Raw genomic sequence first — 14,694 nt, 5'->3', positions numbered from 1 at the left:
GATTGTCTTCCTGAAAACATGATTACTGATTTTTTCAAGATTTTTTTGTTTTACCGCAAATAAAATTATTGTCTTTAAAAAATATGACTTTTGGAAGCATTTATAGATTCTCATATTTTAACAATGAATAACCAATAGCCTAATAATCACCTTCAACTCTCTTGTTTTCTTGAAAACATTGATTTTATGGACTTTTAGGATAGTGTCACCATAAACGCTAAAGTCATGTGTTTTTTTTACAAACTCAAGCATGAATGGAAATTCCTAACTTTGAATTTTGGTTTTTAGATGCTCTATTTTGTACAATTTAGCCATTTAGTCATTCATTTCATATTATAAATGCAAAACAGGAGAGATCTGTGATTTCATTGTTGTGGACATTCTTACTAATAGTACTGGTTCTAATCAGTATTTCTACTCTGAAAATCTTCTCCATCTACTTCCATAAATTCTTTGTAAAACATACTTTCAACACGTTGAATGTTTTCCACTTAGTCTATAACTATTTCCTCTCTACTGGTACTATAGAGTTATTTAAGTTAGGTCTAGAGCCACATTTGGGGTTCTGCAAAGGGAGAGAAGATACAGCAAAGGAAATGACAGATGGAGTTCACTCTCATCTTTTATTTATCTTTGTTTTGAACTGGTTTTAATTTTTTAAATTGTTGAACATGACATTATAGAAAATCTATTTTAAAAGACTTATTTTCAGTAACTTATTAAAATATAGTTTTTTTGGGAGTATTGTCAAGTTGTTTTCTAATTTAAAACACCTTTTAAATACTAGCTATAATTATAATTATTAATATATTCAGTGCTTTCTATTTTTAATTCCTTATGATTCCCTCTTTGAAAAAAATTTTATTACATAAAGACATGATGATCCTGAGTAATTTAAATTGACTTCTTTCATTTATGAATCATAATATATGGAATTGTAAGATAAATACCATAAAATTAAAAAAAAACCACTATGACAGTTCAGAAGAGTAATTTCACTCTTGGGAAAACAAAAGTTTTAGTGATATGTTATCTCAATTTTCATATTTCTATTTTAAGTTTCAGTTTCTTATTTGTCAAATGAGGCTTCTAGATGGCATGGTGAAAGAGAGTCCTTCATGGGAACTCAGGAAGAGCTGAGTTCAAATTCTGCTTTGGACAAATCACTCACCCTTTCTCAGTCTCAGTCTCCTCATTTATAAAATGGGATTGATAAACATAGGATTTATCTCTCATGGTTGTTGTTAGAATCAGATGAGGTGATAAGCAGAATGCTTTGCAAACATAGAAGCATTATATCAATACTAGCTTTTAAAATTCTTAATATTCTTATTACTGCTGTTACTATGACTACTAAGATGAGAATAATAATAATAGTACCTATCTCACAGAATTACAATGAGAGTTAAATAAGATAAATCCCTTTGCAAACTTTTAAACACTTGACAATTAACTGCTATTTATAAATTACAATTAAGCATATTCTTCAACTCACAGAGGGGAAAGGAATAAATTTGAAGGAGCAAGAGAAATTGCAGAAGGTGTTCTTGAAGCAATTGTGTAATACATTGAAGGGAAAAGGGTGGGGAAGCATGGATTTAGTAATGAAAGGGAACTTAAAGATCCCATGGTCTAACACAAGTTTTACAGAAAAAAAAGAAAGAGAAAGAAAGAAAGAAAGAAAGAAAGAAAGAAAGAAAGAAAGAAAAGAAAATTGGAGTCTATTATGCTACAACTTGCCATTTAAGTAGCTAGTGAGTAAGTTGGGATATGAACCCAGGTCTTGACTTCAAATTCATTTTAGCAGACTATTTGAAAATAGAGTTTAAGGAGGATATATGAGTATGTTTAAAAAAGAGAGTAGCTGAGGTAGAATGAATAAAGGAATCATGATAGAAGAAAATCTTTTGATGACGATGATGATGTTTGTCGTTTGTTCTTAGAGAACATAAACACATGAGTTGGATTTGAGTGAGGGGGTGCTGTGCTAGGTCACCAGCCTCACTTTCTCCTCCAGTCATCTGGGTCCAGTGGCCACATATTAATCAGGACTACTGGGGATGACCCTCTGAAAGGGAGGCAATCAGGGTTAAGTGACTTGCCTAAGTTCACAAAGTTTGTAAATATTAAGTGTCTGGAGTTGGTTTAAACTCCTTTCTTCCTGTCTCTAAGAGCAGTGCTCTGTCCACTTTGCTACCTAGTTGTTGCCCAACAGAAGAAAAGATTGGATCATGGGCTGTCTATATCTCTCTCAGAAAGAAACATATAGTGGTTCCATTGACACAGAAACAACTTCGTGACTATTTTGAAATCACAGGAAGCAGGTAGGAATTTTATATGGGATCTTGTATACAGAATATGAAGCAGTACACAATAATAACAATGTATATTTTTTTTTAGTACACATAGTTCTAGCTAGCCTACAAAATATTTTTTCCCTACTGTTTGTAATTTTTCTTCTTTAATTTCTCAGATTTTAATCGGAAAAATTGAATTTAAAGTCTTAGGTTCTTTTTGTGAGACAAAGCAATTGGTCAATTTCATTATAAACTTTTTGTCAAACAAGTTTTAGAAATTGCATTAAATAAGGAAAAACTAGAAGCCTTATCTGAGATTTTCACTTTGCACAAATTGTGAATATAGCAACTTTTGTTATGATCATTATAAAACATAATGCTATGGAACTGAAGAAGTAGAAGTCTTGAAAATTTCAGAATACTGACAATTGCTAAATCTTTTGTCTTGTAATTGTGTCTTGTAAGATAAAGCTATTCAAAATACATGATGTTAATTAAGGCACCAAAAATTCTAAATTAACTAGAGTCATAGTTCCAGCAATTTCTATCTATAGAGCAATTGAGAATGCAAAAATAAGTAAAAATAAAATACCTCTTCACACTTGACTGGTTTTAAAGTTTAAGTAAAAGGAAAAGAAACACATTTGAAGAAGAAGGGTTGGTAATGTACCAATTAAAAGTAGTGTGAAGAGAAAAATAATAGAATGTTGATGAAAAACATAACTATAAAAAGACAAAACAAATCTCAAAAATCAGAGCAGAGAAGTCTCAGACTATTTACTATAGTGAATAAATTGTCTTATACATACTTTAAAAATCCTAAAGGTTATCAATATAGTAAAATAATTGATGTTTATAATAATAGCCTTATATTAGAAAAAAGTAAATTATATTTCTCAGATTGTTTAAGAAGGCTGAGAAGTAAATAAAAAATTTTGAACAGATTTCCACAAAAAAGAACAAAATAATTTGGAGACATTCAAACAGTTAAGTGGCAATTATCCAGAAATTTACTTATATAGAATATCTCATTCCCCAAATTTACCACATAAATGAGGTGCTACATAAAATATTTTCCATGACTTTGATTTGAGATTATATGTGGCAGCAATAAACATATAGTATAATAAAAAAATTCAAGAATTCTATATATAGACTTTTAATTTTTTTATTCATATTCTGTATACTTTCTTTTCCTCAATTATTTTCTTACCCTCATTCCTTCAAATCGAGATAAAGCTCTGAGTGGTCTTAAAGCTCTTAGTGTCCGGAGAGATTTAATGGGACCAAGGTCTGAGTATCCAAGAGTGCTGGCTACAAGAGTAATTATAGATACCTGCCAAAAATCAAGGGAAAAAACCCGATAACATCAAAATTTCACATTTACAATTTCACAATCATAATTTCTCAAGAACTATTTAATAAAAAAACCAAATCATGCAATATATACAATTATTGCCTAGGAAAGCACATGTAAATAAATAGTTTTTAGAGAAATGCAGTTAATGGGCAAATTATTTTGATGAAGAATTCTAGCTATTCAGAATTGCCATGTAAATATAGATCCACCTAAGAAGTTATGTGTGTAGTAAAGAGAATTTTGAATTTAGTATCAGGAAATATGGGGTCAAATTCTGACTATGACAATTATTATTTATTTATCTATGAGCATACTTCAGTTTTTGAGGGCGCTTTGTAAGTTTGAGAGTGCTATTGTATTATGACATTTATTTTTGCTTTTAAATTCATTGATTCATGGATAGCATTTGTAACAATTTTCTGATTGATTGATTGTTGTCCTTTGTAATTGAAGAAGACCATGACATCGAATGAATGGTGGCATGACTTGCACATTTTATTGATTATGATGAGAGGAATGTTGTGCAAAGACATCCTTCTCACTGTCTTTTGGAGAATTGGTATCACCCCTGGTCTGATTTAATAAGAAACAGGACTTCTGGTGGATGACCTGGATGCTGTAGGAGCCCTTGGCATTATGGTTGGGGGTCTTTACCATACCAGCAAGGCACCTTGGCACTCCAGAAATAAGAGGCAAAGTACCAGTATATGATTTTTTAGAGACAAATTGATAACACAATATATCCAAATCTGCTGAAAGGAAACTGTTGGAGAGGTCAAATTGTAATTGAGATAAATTTCTGATGAGGCCGTTTGAAAGGAACACCAGATTATGTTCGCATTTATGAATATCTAAGCCAATATCTGGACAATGGATTTTATATTCATTGTTGAGCCAAAAGTCTGAGCAAACTACATTTACAGTCTGATGACTGTGTGATTTCAACAGTTTTTGATTTCCCTAAATGCTATAATTTCAAACTGACCTAAATGTATCTTACAACTTCTCAAAAACTGATACTGAAGACATGCTTTCAGTTATCAATAATTCAAGAGTAAAGAGTCAATTGGATCAATAAGGAATTACAATTTAATTAATGTTTCATTTACTATAATTTAAGCAGGGATGTTATAAGGTTCAAATGAAAAAAAAGGACATAAAGCACTTTACAAATTTTAATTTTTGTCCTTCATTCTTGAAGATGACCACAATACCAGAGAGGTGATGCCTTGATAAGCACTTGAACTGGATTTGAGCGAGGAGATGCTGTGCTAAGTCACCAGCCTCATTTTCTCCTCCAGAGTCATCTGGGTCCAGTGGCCAGATATGAATCAGGATGACTAGAGATGGCCCTGGAAGTGAGGCAGTCAGGGTGAAGTGACTTGGTCAACAGCCCATGTCAAATGTCTGAGTCCAGATTCTAATTCCTATCCCCCTGACTCCAAGGCCAGTGTGCTAGCCACTGCACCATCTAGCAAATCTTAAAGCATTATATATGTGCCAGTTATTATTGATAGTTACTAGGCCTCCAACCTGGTGATGACTTCATTCCTGATACCTTCTACTGAAATCTACTGTCTACTGAATTTCTACTAAGCTTAACCAATGTTTAGAGAGCAAAACAGAGGTATATTGAAAAATGTTTAACAGCTAGGCTCTGCTAAAAAAATGTATGCATTCACTTTTACCCATGTTAGCAAGTCTGGATAATCAACAAATTAAATCAAGCCCTTATTTATTTTGACTTATGATTTCTGAGGTAAATACACTGAAAATTTAATAATCATATCTTGTAAACCAATTAGAGCTGACTCTAGAACCACCTGAATTTCTTTTTTCTTTCTTTTTTTGGAGGAGGCAATTGGGGGTTAAGTGAGTTGCCTGAGGTTACTCAGCTAATAAGTGACTAGGCTGGAGTTGAACTCAGTTCTCCCTGACTCTGGAGCTTGTAATCAAACCACTGTACCACCTAGCTGCCAAAAGACAACTAGAATTTTTATAAAATCAGTTTTGAAAATTCAGTGTCTATTATTCTTAATGAACATCAGACATGAATCTCTAAACTTATTCATTTTTGGTCACACTGCTTCAAACTTGTTTTTTTAAAAAAAATTTACCCTTCCTTCTTCTATCTTCATTTTATTTTTTAAATTTTTAGGTTTTTTCAAGGCAAATGGGGTTAAGTGGCTTGCCCAAGGCCACACAGCTAGGTAATTATTTAGTGTCTGAGACCAGATTTGAACCCAGGTACTCCTGACTCCAGGGTCCATACTCTATCCACTGCGCCATCTAGCTGCCACTCTATCTTCATTTTTAATCAGTTGTATACTCCTTTCGATTTTAATTTCATAACATTTCTTCCATCTCTCATACTAGTTTTCAATCTTATTAAAACCTGCATATTATTGTTCCCCTCCAGTTTCTCCTCTCTCTCTTCTCACCTTTCTCCATACAGGTGCCAAAATTATGTTTCTTTTACAATAGGTTTGATCATTCTACTCCCCTTCTCAAAATTCTTCCCCTATTTGCTTAAGGGGTAAAATATACACTACTAAGCCTCAAATGAAAGAAAATTCTTGTAATTAGGCTAAAACTATTTTTCAAACATTATTTCATACAACTGCAATTTACATATCGCCAAACTGGTTAGTCAGTATGTCTTGATCTCATTCTACCTTTTCCCACCTCTATGTGTCACTGGAAGCTATGTCTGTGTCTAAAGTGTTTTCACTCTATTTCTACTTTTCAAAATCCTTTTCATTCTTCGAGGCCCCCTCAGGAGCATGACTGTTCATGTAATTTTCTCTATTCTCTTTGTTGACAGTGATGCTTCCCTTCTTAAATTTTCTTACAGTAGATTATAACTTTCTTTTTTCATCATATTTTGCCTATAATTATATTTGGTGATAAATATATCTCTCTATATATATATTTGTATTTTGCACACACACACACATGCAGATACACATATGTGTATATATATATATATATATTGCAGATTCCTTCTGACACCAATACGTTTTATGTTCCTTGTGAGTAGAAACCGTATATAAATTGTTTTTATCCTCAATACCTAGCATGATGTTTTATGTATCACAGGAATTTAATAAATACTCTTTGAATGGATTAAAAAAAACTATGTAGAATAGACAAAGCAATGGAATAAAATGTATAATAGCAAGAAGTGGCTTGGAACTATACCTTATTGTTAAGATAGAGATTGTGTGCTGGCTATACTGAAGACTGAAAAATATTTTGAAATACTTAACTTTTAAAGGGTAGCTAGGTGGCACAGCTGTATGTTATAAGATAAAAAATAAATATCCATTCCTATTTAAATATTATGACAAGGTATACATAAAACATAGCCTTATACAAATATTTCCAAAATAGAATAAAACATATTCAAGATAACTAAATCACCTTTGAGACAAGAAGGTAGCTTAGCAGAGAAGGTAGAGATTTGCATGATGTATGGAGTCAGGATAGTCTGAATCTAAATCCTACCTCAGATGCTTATTAGCTATGCGACACTTGGTATGTCACTTTCCCTAAATCTTAGTTTCCTCATCTGTAACAAATGGGGAATAATACTAGTACTGCTTCAGAGGATTGTTGAGAACATACATATTTTACAAAATGCACACACATACATGCTTTCAAGTGAGAACATATTTAGAATGGTTTTCAAACCTTAAAGCACATACACAAACACTTATTAATTATTAAGTACTAGTTATCATCATCATCATCATTATCATGGTTTTTATAATGGTATATCAAAATACATGTACATTCAGAAAAGAAAGATATAAACATGCCATAGTACAAACATAATTTAGTAAATTGGTTTAAATGTTTTTGTTAACATTATTTCAGTCATTGTGAAAGTACTTATGTTTAATATTGAATGTTGAAGGTACCCAAACCCTCTGTAAGAAATAATTTAAAAATACGTACATCAACAATCAAGAAGTCCAGCCAGCACCAGGCATTAGTAAAATATGTTTTATAGCCATATGCTATCCATTTCAGAAGCATTTCCATTATGAAGACATATGTGAAGACCTTGTCAGCATACTCCAATACAGTCTTAATGGTCTTTCTCTGTTCAATGTGAATGTCTTCAAAAGCCTGGGGGGGGGGGGGGGAGAAATCTAAATTTCACTGATATCTAACACTGAAACATGATTGAAAAAGAAAATTAGTTTATGTAATTTAGATGATAATAAGGCTAAGAATATGAGTTCACGTGAACTAATTGTCTGCTTTCTTTCTCAGCCAGAGATAATAAATCTCCTTTATTTCTAGTTCATCATTTTATACAGTTGTCTATGAATCAGAGGTACAGATTGAGAGAGCACAGATAGATCACGAAAAATCCATTGGTTATACTAGAAATGAACTCCAAAATTCAAAATGTATCAATAGCATGTTGGCATCTAAAGAATAGTACCTAATTCTGAATTTTTAAAGAAATTTTTTGTTCACACTTCCTTTCAAAAGGAAATAAGATTTTTCAAGTATGGAAAGTTTTCAACTTAAAAAAAGGAATTGTGTCCCTAAAGATTATTCCTTTTTAATTTTGATTTTTAATTTTATTTTTTTCTAATTACATGTAAAGGTAGTTTTCAGCATTTATCCATTTGCAAGTTTATGAATTCCACATTTTTTCTACACCCTCCCCTCATTCCCCCTTTTCATGGCAGTGAATAATCTGGTAAAAGTTGTACACATATACCCTTTCCTCCTCAAAAAAAGAGTTAAAAAGTAATATTGCTAGCCACTTTGAATTATTCATATCTGTTAAGAGTTTTATATTCAATTTTTAGTATAACATTTTAAGATGGTTTCTAAAAATGTATGGAGCAACTTGAGGGAGAAAAGATAGGTAAATGGGAAAATAAATGGTTGTAATGTTTCTCCAGAGAACAGAACTAAAATAACTGAGTTCAAATTATAGGGAAACAGATTTAGGATTAGTATAGGGATGAGCTTTTAAAAATAATTCAAACTATCCAATGTAAGCCTTTACCATTATGAGAGTCTCCTCCAAGCTATGGTCCTGGATAGTACCTTTCCCTTCTCATCTGAAAGTTTACAGGAATCATCTATGGTTCACACCTCTCCTCTGTCCTTTACCCAAAGACCTGAGCAGATATGGAATGTCTGTCTCTGCTATGTAAATTGCCAATTATTTTTTGAGTTATATAGGTTTTTATGCTCTAGTTAGTGAAATGAAACTCATTTAATTATAAAATTATAGATCATAGATCTATATAAGGAAGGGCTTCCATTGCCATTCAGGTCAGCTGCCTCATTTTATAGAGGCAGAAACTAAGGTTGGACCCTTGTGCTTAGGACAGAAGCAGGATTTTAACCCAGATCCTTGGAATTGAATAAGTGTTCTATTCCCTGTATAACACATCTTTAATGTTGTTTCTAAATGAAAATACTTTTCAGGTAAGTGAGGAAAACAAAAAGACAATAGGTTGGGAAATGTTCGTATCTTGCCACAAGAGGTAAGTTGGTTGGTTGGTTGCTTTGTTTACAATAGGATTTAGCAAAGAAGAGAGATTAGCATGGTTCTGGGTACCTTGTCCTCTTTTTGCTGTCCAAATATTAATTTTGTACATATTCTTAATTTGGATTTCTATAATTCAGAGAGAACCTATATTTTATTTCTGGTGAAAACATTCATCTGTGATCATTTTTTGCATCAGTTAAATTCAATACCACATAGTCCATCACTTACCAAAGCACCACTGCTAAGAAGGATCATGAGGACAATGAAACTTTCAAACCAATTGTGTTCTACTATTCTGTAACAAGTTTTCCTTATGTTCCACCAAACTTTTCCTTTCCCAGATTCTATGTTGACTTGACAGCATGGGAACCTTCGTACACAACCTAGAAGAGTGGAATTTTCATGAAAAAACAACTTAAAAGATCAAAATAAGATGTTCACATGAGCATCTTTATTGTTCCAATATAATTCTAAAACACTATTCAAATCAAACATCTTCATGAAAAACTAGCCTTATTATAAGATCAAGATTCCAGTAGACCAAAAAAAAAAGTATTGCATAGGATAACACACATTTGAGAGAGAGAGAGAGAGAGAGAGAGAGAGAGAGAGAGAGAGAGAGAGAGGATTTTTTTCTTCCAGGAGGTATTTTCATCAAAAAACTAAGAAGGATCCAAGTTTTTTTTTTTTTACTTGACCTAATCCTCTCAATAACCCTTAAAGGCTAGAGAGTGGATTTTCAGCAATATCCATTTATTATAATGGATATTAGACAAAATAAGTTTTCTTCCCTGTTTTCTCAAAAAGTTTGTTACGTTGAAGAAAAAAAAGAAAGTATTTGGAGTAGAAAGTAAGTTGGAATTTGTGTCTGTCTCATTCCCAGAAATTTGAAAGCAAAATAGGAAACATAAAAGACATTTTCTATCTCTTCCATGAGTACCTCTCCCTTTATTCTGTTAACTACAAGCCTCCAACACACCTCACCTACACTACTCTAAAAAAGCTCCTAATTGTCCTCTCTACTTCAAATCTTTCCATTCCCCAGTTTAATCTCCATAGAACTGTAGCAGTTGCTCTTTTTGTCAGGCTTTTGTACTTGCCTATTTATCCATTATATAGACTTGAGATATCTCAGTATAGGAAGAATCACTGTTAACCTGTTTATTCAGGTATTTTTCAGTCATGTTGGACTCTTCATGACACCATTTTGTGTTTTTTGTTTTGTTTTAGTTTATTTTTTTTTTGCAAAGATCCTGGAGAAGTTTGACATTTCCTTCTCCAGCTCATTTTACAGATGAAGAAACAAAGACAAATAAGGTTAAATGATTTGTTCAGAGTGACATAGTAAGTGTTTAAGGCCAGATTTGAACTCATGAAGAAGAGTCTTCCTGACTGTAGGGCTGTATTGTATCCATTGTGTCACCTAGATGCCTTCTATTAATCTGTCTCCTTTACCTATATAATTCAGAGAGAACCTATATTTTAATTCTGGTGGAAACATTAACTGGCAATCACTTTCTGCTTCAGTTAAATTTTTTTTTAAAATAATTTTATTTATTTAAGGCAATGGGCTTAAATGACTTGCCCAAAGTCACACAGCTAGGGAATTATTATTTAGTGTATGAGGTTCTATTTGAACTCAGGTCCTCCTGAATCCAGAGCTGGTGCTCTATCCATTGCCACCCAGTTGCCCCCCAATTAAATTCCTAAATAAAATGTTTTCATATACATTGTCCATCACTTACCATTACTGAGATTTAATTCAGGAGATCTAAGTTACCAATTTGTCAGGTCTAAGCTACTTTTTTGTTCATTTTGCCTTTTGCTACCTTTTCATTTCTGACCTAGGAGGTCCCTTGTGTAAAAATATCAAGAAAGTGTAGCTATACAGAAAATGTTCATCTGTGAAGAGATGTCATCTTTTAATTATGGAATGAATAGAAAAGGGTGTTTCATGGATTCTAACCCAAGTTCACAGTTTTCCCCCTCTTTCTTCTTTATAATTCCAACTAATTGTAATATTAAAAACTAAGAAAACCTACATTTTTGAACTAAAGGAAAAAATAACAACTTGTCTCTCTACCAGTTAAAAATAGAAATTCCAAAACTAGACTGAAGAGTGGGAAAACCATTATGAATATCACAGCCCACATGGGAAGCTGAGGACTAGCTATAAGCTTCCAACTGCACCAGGCTGCTGCATTCTTTTTGGACTGTGCCCTAGCTGCTGGGTCCACTATAAAATACACAAGTGGAATCAGCAGTAGATACAAAGCTAGAGAATCTTAAGGCATGACAGAACCCTTTCTGAAAATGCCTAAGGTCTCATTTTCAAGTAGTTATGTTATGTTCTAATTTCTTTCTGGGAGACCTAGAGATGGTCAACGGTACCACCCCACCACCACCACCTGAATTCTTCTCAATAAATTAGGTTTCAGATTCCTATTTTTTTGGCATGGAATATCTTTTATTCCTCTGGTACAACTACTGAATTAGCACTAAATCACCCATTTTGAGAACATTTGCTATTGTTAAACAGTTGGGGGCGAAGGTGGCAGAGAAGAGAGATAGATGAAGTTGATCTACCAATATATCTATTTCCCAAAACCCTTAATTCAAGAGCTACCAAAATAATCTTCCTAAACCACAGGTCTAACTATGCCACTTCATTGCTCAAAGATCTTCAGTATGTATGACCTTGGGCAAGTTACTTAACCCCATTGCCTTAAATAAATAAAATTTTAAAAAATCTTCAGTAACTGTCTGTTTTACCTAGGATAAAATAAAATATGTATTAACATGAATGATAAACTTGTAACCAAGAAGTTGGTTTTAGCATATAGGAGAGTACCAGGAATACATTTTCTTTTTTCTTTTTAATTTTTTTAAGTTTTTTACAAGGCAGTGGGTTTAAGTGGCTTGCCCAAGGCCACACAACTAGGTAATTATTAAGTGTCTGAGGTTGGATTTGAAATCAGGTACTCCTGACTCCAGGGCCAGTGCTCTATTCACTGCAACACCTAGCCACCCCAGGAATACATTTTCCCAAGTCTCTTGGGTAGGAGACATGAGCCAAGAGAGTAAACTATCTCTCCAAGTAAACAGGATCCTATGGGTTTTGAAAGTCTCTGTTCAAAAGGTATACACAAATATTTAATTATAACCCTAGAAATATTTCCTCCCATGAATTCTAGACAGATTACAAAGGCAATGGAAAAAGTAAATAGGAGGGATTATTATTAAAGTTAATCATAGTTAAGATTAGCAAGAAAGAGAAATTCTGAAAGCAGTATGTTGCTATTTTCTTCCAAAAATATATCATAATTGAAAAAAATGTTATGAGTTTAAAAAATAGCAACTAATCAGTACTGAAAAATAATTTTAAGTTAGAAATTATGTCTGCCAAGGCATGTATAGAGATAAGAAGAAAATGTTTAGAATCTTTTACAGTGTCTTAGTTCTTGGTACTTATAATACTGCTTAAATATGAAAAAAAAGTTCATATGTAGGGTTAATTACACTTGCTTTCTATTAATTGCCATAGAAGAAAATCATTATATTAATTCTTTAAATGACTAATATTTGAGAAACAATGGATATCTGATCATATAGCTGCTAAATTTGGGAGACAGAAAGACCAAATCCTGTCTCTGAAAGTATTAATATGATCTTGGGGAGGTAACTTTACTTCTCAGAATGCTAGATACCTTTATTTTAAGAACGTATGTAGTAAGCTCTACATGGGTTTTGATCTGCATACATGAAGGATTGCAAGACCTTTGAAATATTGTTGGAATGAAAAAGGAGAAAAAATCTGTATTACTTGATCCGGTAAATCAAGTCACACACACAACCCAGTTCCTTTTCCCCTCCACTGTACATATCCCAATTGGAAAAGTGAGAAAACTTTTCATATGATAAAAATTCATAAAAATTTCCTTCTGGGTTTATTTCACTTTAGAGACTTTCATTCTCTCCTTGTGGGACCAGAATTTTCAGCCACTTGGCGGATTTATAGACAAAAGTAAATCCAAAGAGAATTTGAACCTACCTAGTTAGCAATACTATCACTTCTCCTTTTATAAAAACCCATTAAATAAATGTAAACATAGCAGAAAACCTCTCAAACACTTTAATTAGTACCAAAGGGAAAATTTAGTTCTCTTGGGTGGCTTCATTAGGTTTCTCTGATGCTGTATTACATAATGGCTATATCATCTTTCATCATTTTTATCTAAAGCCCTCAGATTTAAAAAAAAAGTTTCAACAATGTGCACATTATAAAAACAGCACAAAAGCTTATATTAAATTATAGAAATAACTATTCACTGACTCATTATGTTAAAAAATTAAGATTTTCTAAAATCATGCTTAAGTAATTGGCAAACTGATTGATTTTAACTGTGATCAATGGAGAACAAGGAAGAATGCTCTTTAAGTACCACCCCATAACAGTTTTTGTTACTCTTTATTGTGTTTATATAACATTTTGTATTAAACTTTATGACTGTATCTTATTCATTTATTTTTTTAGGTTTTTTTTTTGCAAGGCAATGGGGTTAAGTGACATGCCCAAGGTCACACAGCTAGGTAATTATTAAGTGTCTGAGGTCGCATTTGAACTCAGGTCCTCCTGACTCCAGGGCAGGTGCTCTGTCCACTACACCACCTAGCTGCCCCTGTATCTTATTCCTAATAGATAATATGCTTCAAGAATACAAGAACAATTCTTATATGTATTTTTTTCTATCTAAATTGTTAAAACCAATACTCCTTTGTTCATTTTAATTTTGCTTGACATTTGCAGCAGATGACAATGTACTTCTCAGAACTATCCCTGGAGTTACCTTAAATACCATCCTCTTTGGTTTCAATGATATTGTTTAATTTGTTTTTGCCTCTGATCTGTTCACTCCTCAAGATTATTTTGTTACAATATCACCAATTTTTGCCCCGCGTTTCAAACTGTGGGCATATCCCAAGGTTCTGTCCTAGCTCCAGTACTTTTTTCTCTTTACAAATTCTTTAAGTTCCCTTATCAACTATAATTACTTAAAATGATCAATTAACAAACATTTATTAAGCTCATACTATGTTCCACTTAGTAAGTTAGGCACTGGAGATTCAATGGCAAAAATGAGACAAATTAGCGATGGCCTGGACCATAATGCTTGTGCTGCTTATGAAGAGAAGTGAACATATATGAAAGATGTTGAAGGAATTGATTCCAGAAAACTGATTAGATGGAAGACTGAAATTATGAGCCTGGGTGACTGGAAGAATGGTAGATCTATAAACATAAATAGGGATTTTTCAGGAATAATAGTTTGTTTTGGATATGTAGTTAAAATTAGATAAATGCTCAAAAGAGACAATAGACTAGATAAATGTCTCAAAGTCCTCTCCATAAATATAATAACTAAATGCATGAAAGCTAATGGGATCAATATAAGAGAAGAGGATGTGAGCCTTGAAGATACACCCATAGTTTGGGGGAAGGGCCTGGCTGA

General features: G+C 32.8%; 1 protein-coding gene across 3 annotated transcripts in view; it reads right to left on the bottom strand.

Moving 5' to 3' along the window:
• LOC141507805 (sodium channel protein type 9 subunit alpha-like) overlaps nt 1-14,694 on the bottom strand; it is a 194,211-nt gene that overhangs the window by 34,186 nt on the left and 145,331 nt on the right. For all 3 annotated transcript variants that reach the window (XM_074215796.1, XM_074215795.1, XM_074215797.1), the window contains 3 exons: nt 9,413-9,567; nt 7,618-7,791; nt 3,511-3,633 (listed from right to left, as the gene is read on the bottom strand). In XM_074215796.1, the coding sequence (XP_074071897.1) occupies nt 3,511-3,633; nt 7,618-7,791; nt 9,413-9,567 (452 nt within the window). The remainder of the gene's footprint in view (nt 1-3,510; nt 3,634-7,617; nt 7,792-9,412; nt 9,568-14,694) is intronic.

Source organism: Macrotis lagotis, chromosome 1 (assembly GCF_037893015.1).
Source record: "Macrotis lagotis isolate mMagLag1 chromosome 1, bilby.v1.9.chrom.fasta, whole genome shotgun sequence".
NCBI lineage: Eukaryota > Metazoa > Chordata > Mammalia > Peramelemorphia > Peramelidae > Macrotis > Macrotis lagotis.
Note: the sequence above shows the minus strand (reverse complement) of the source record. Positions and strands in the feature narration are given on the sequence as shown.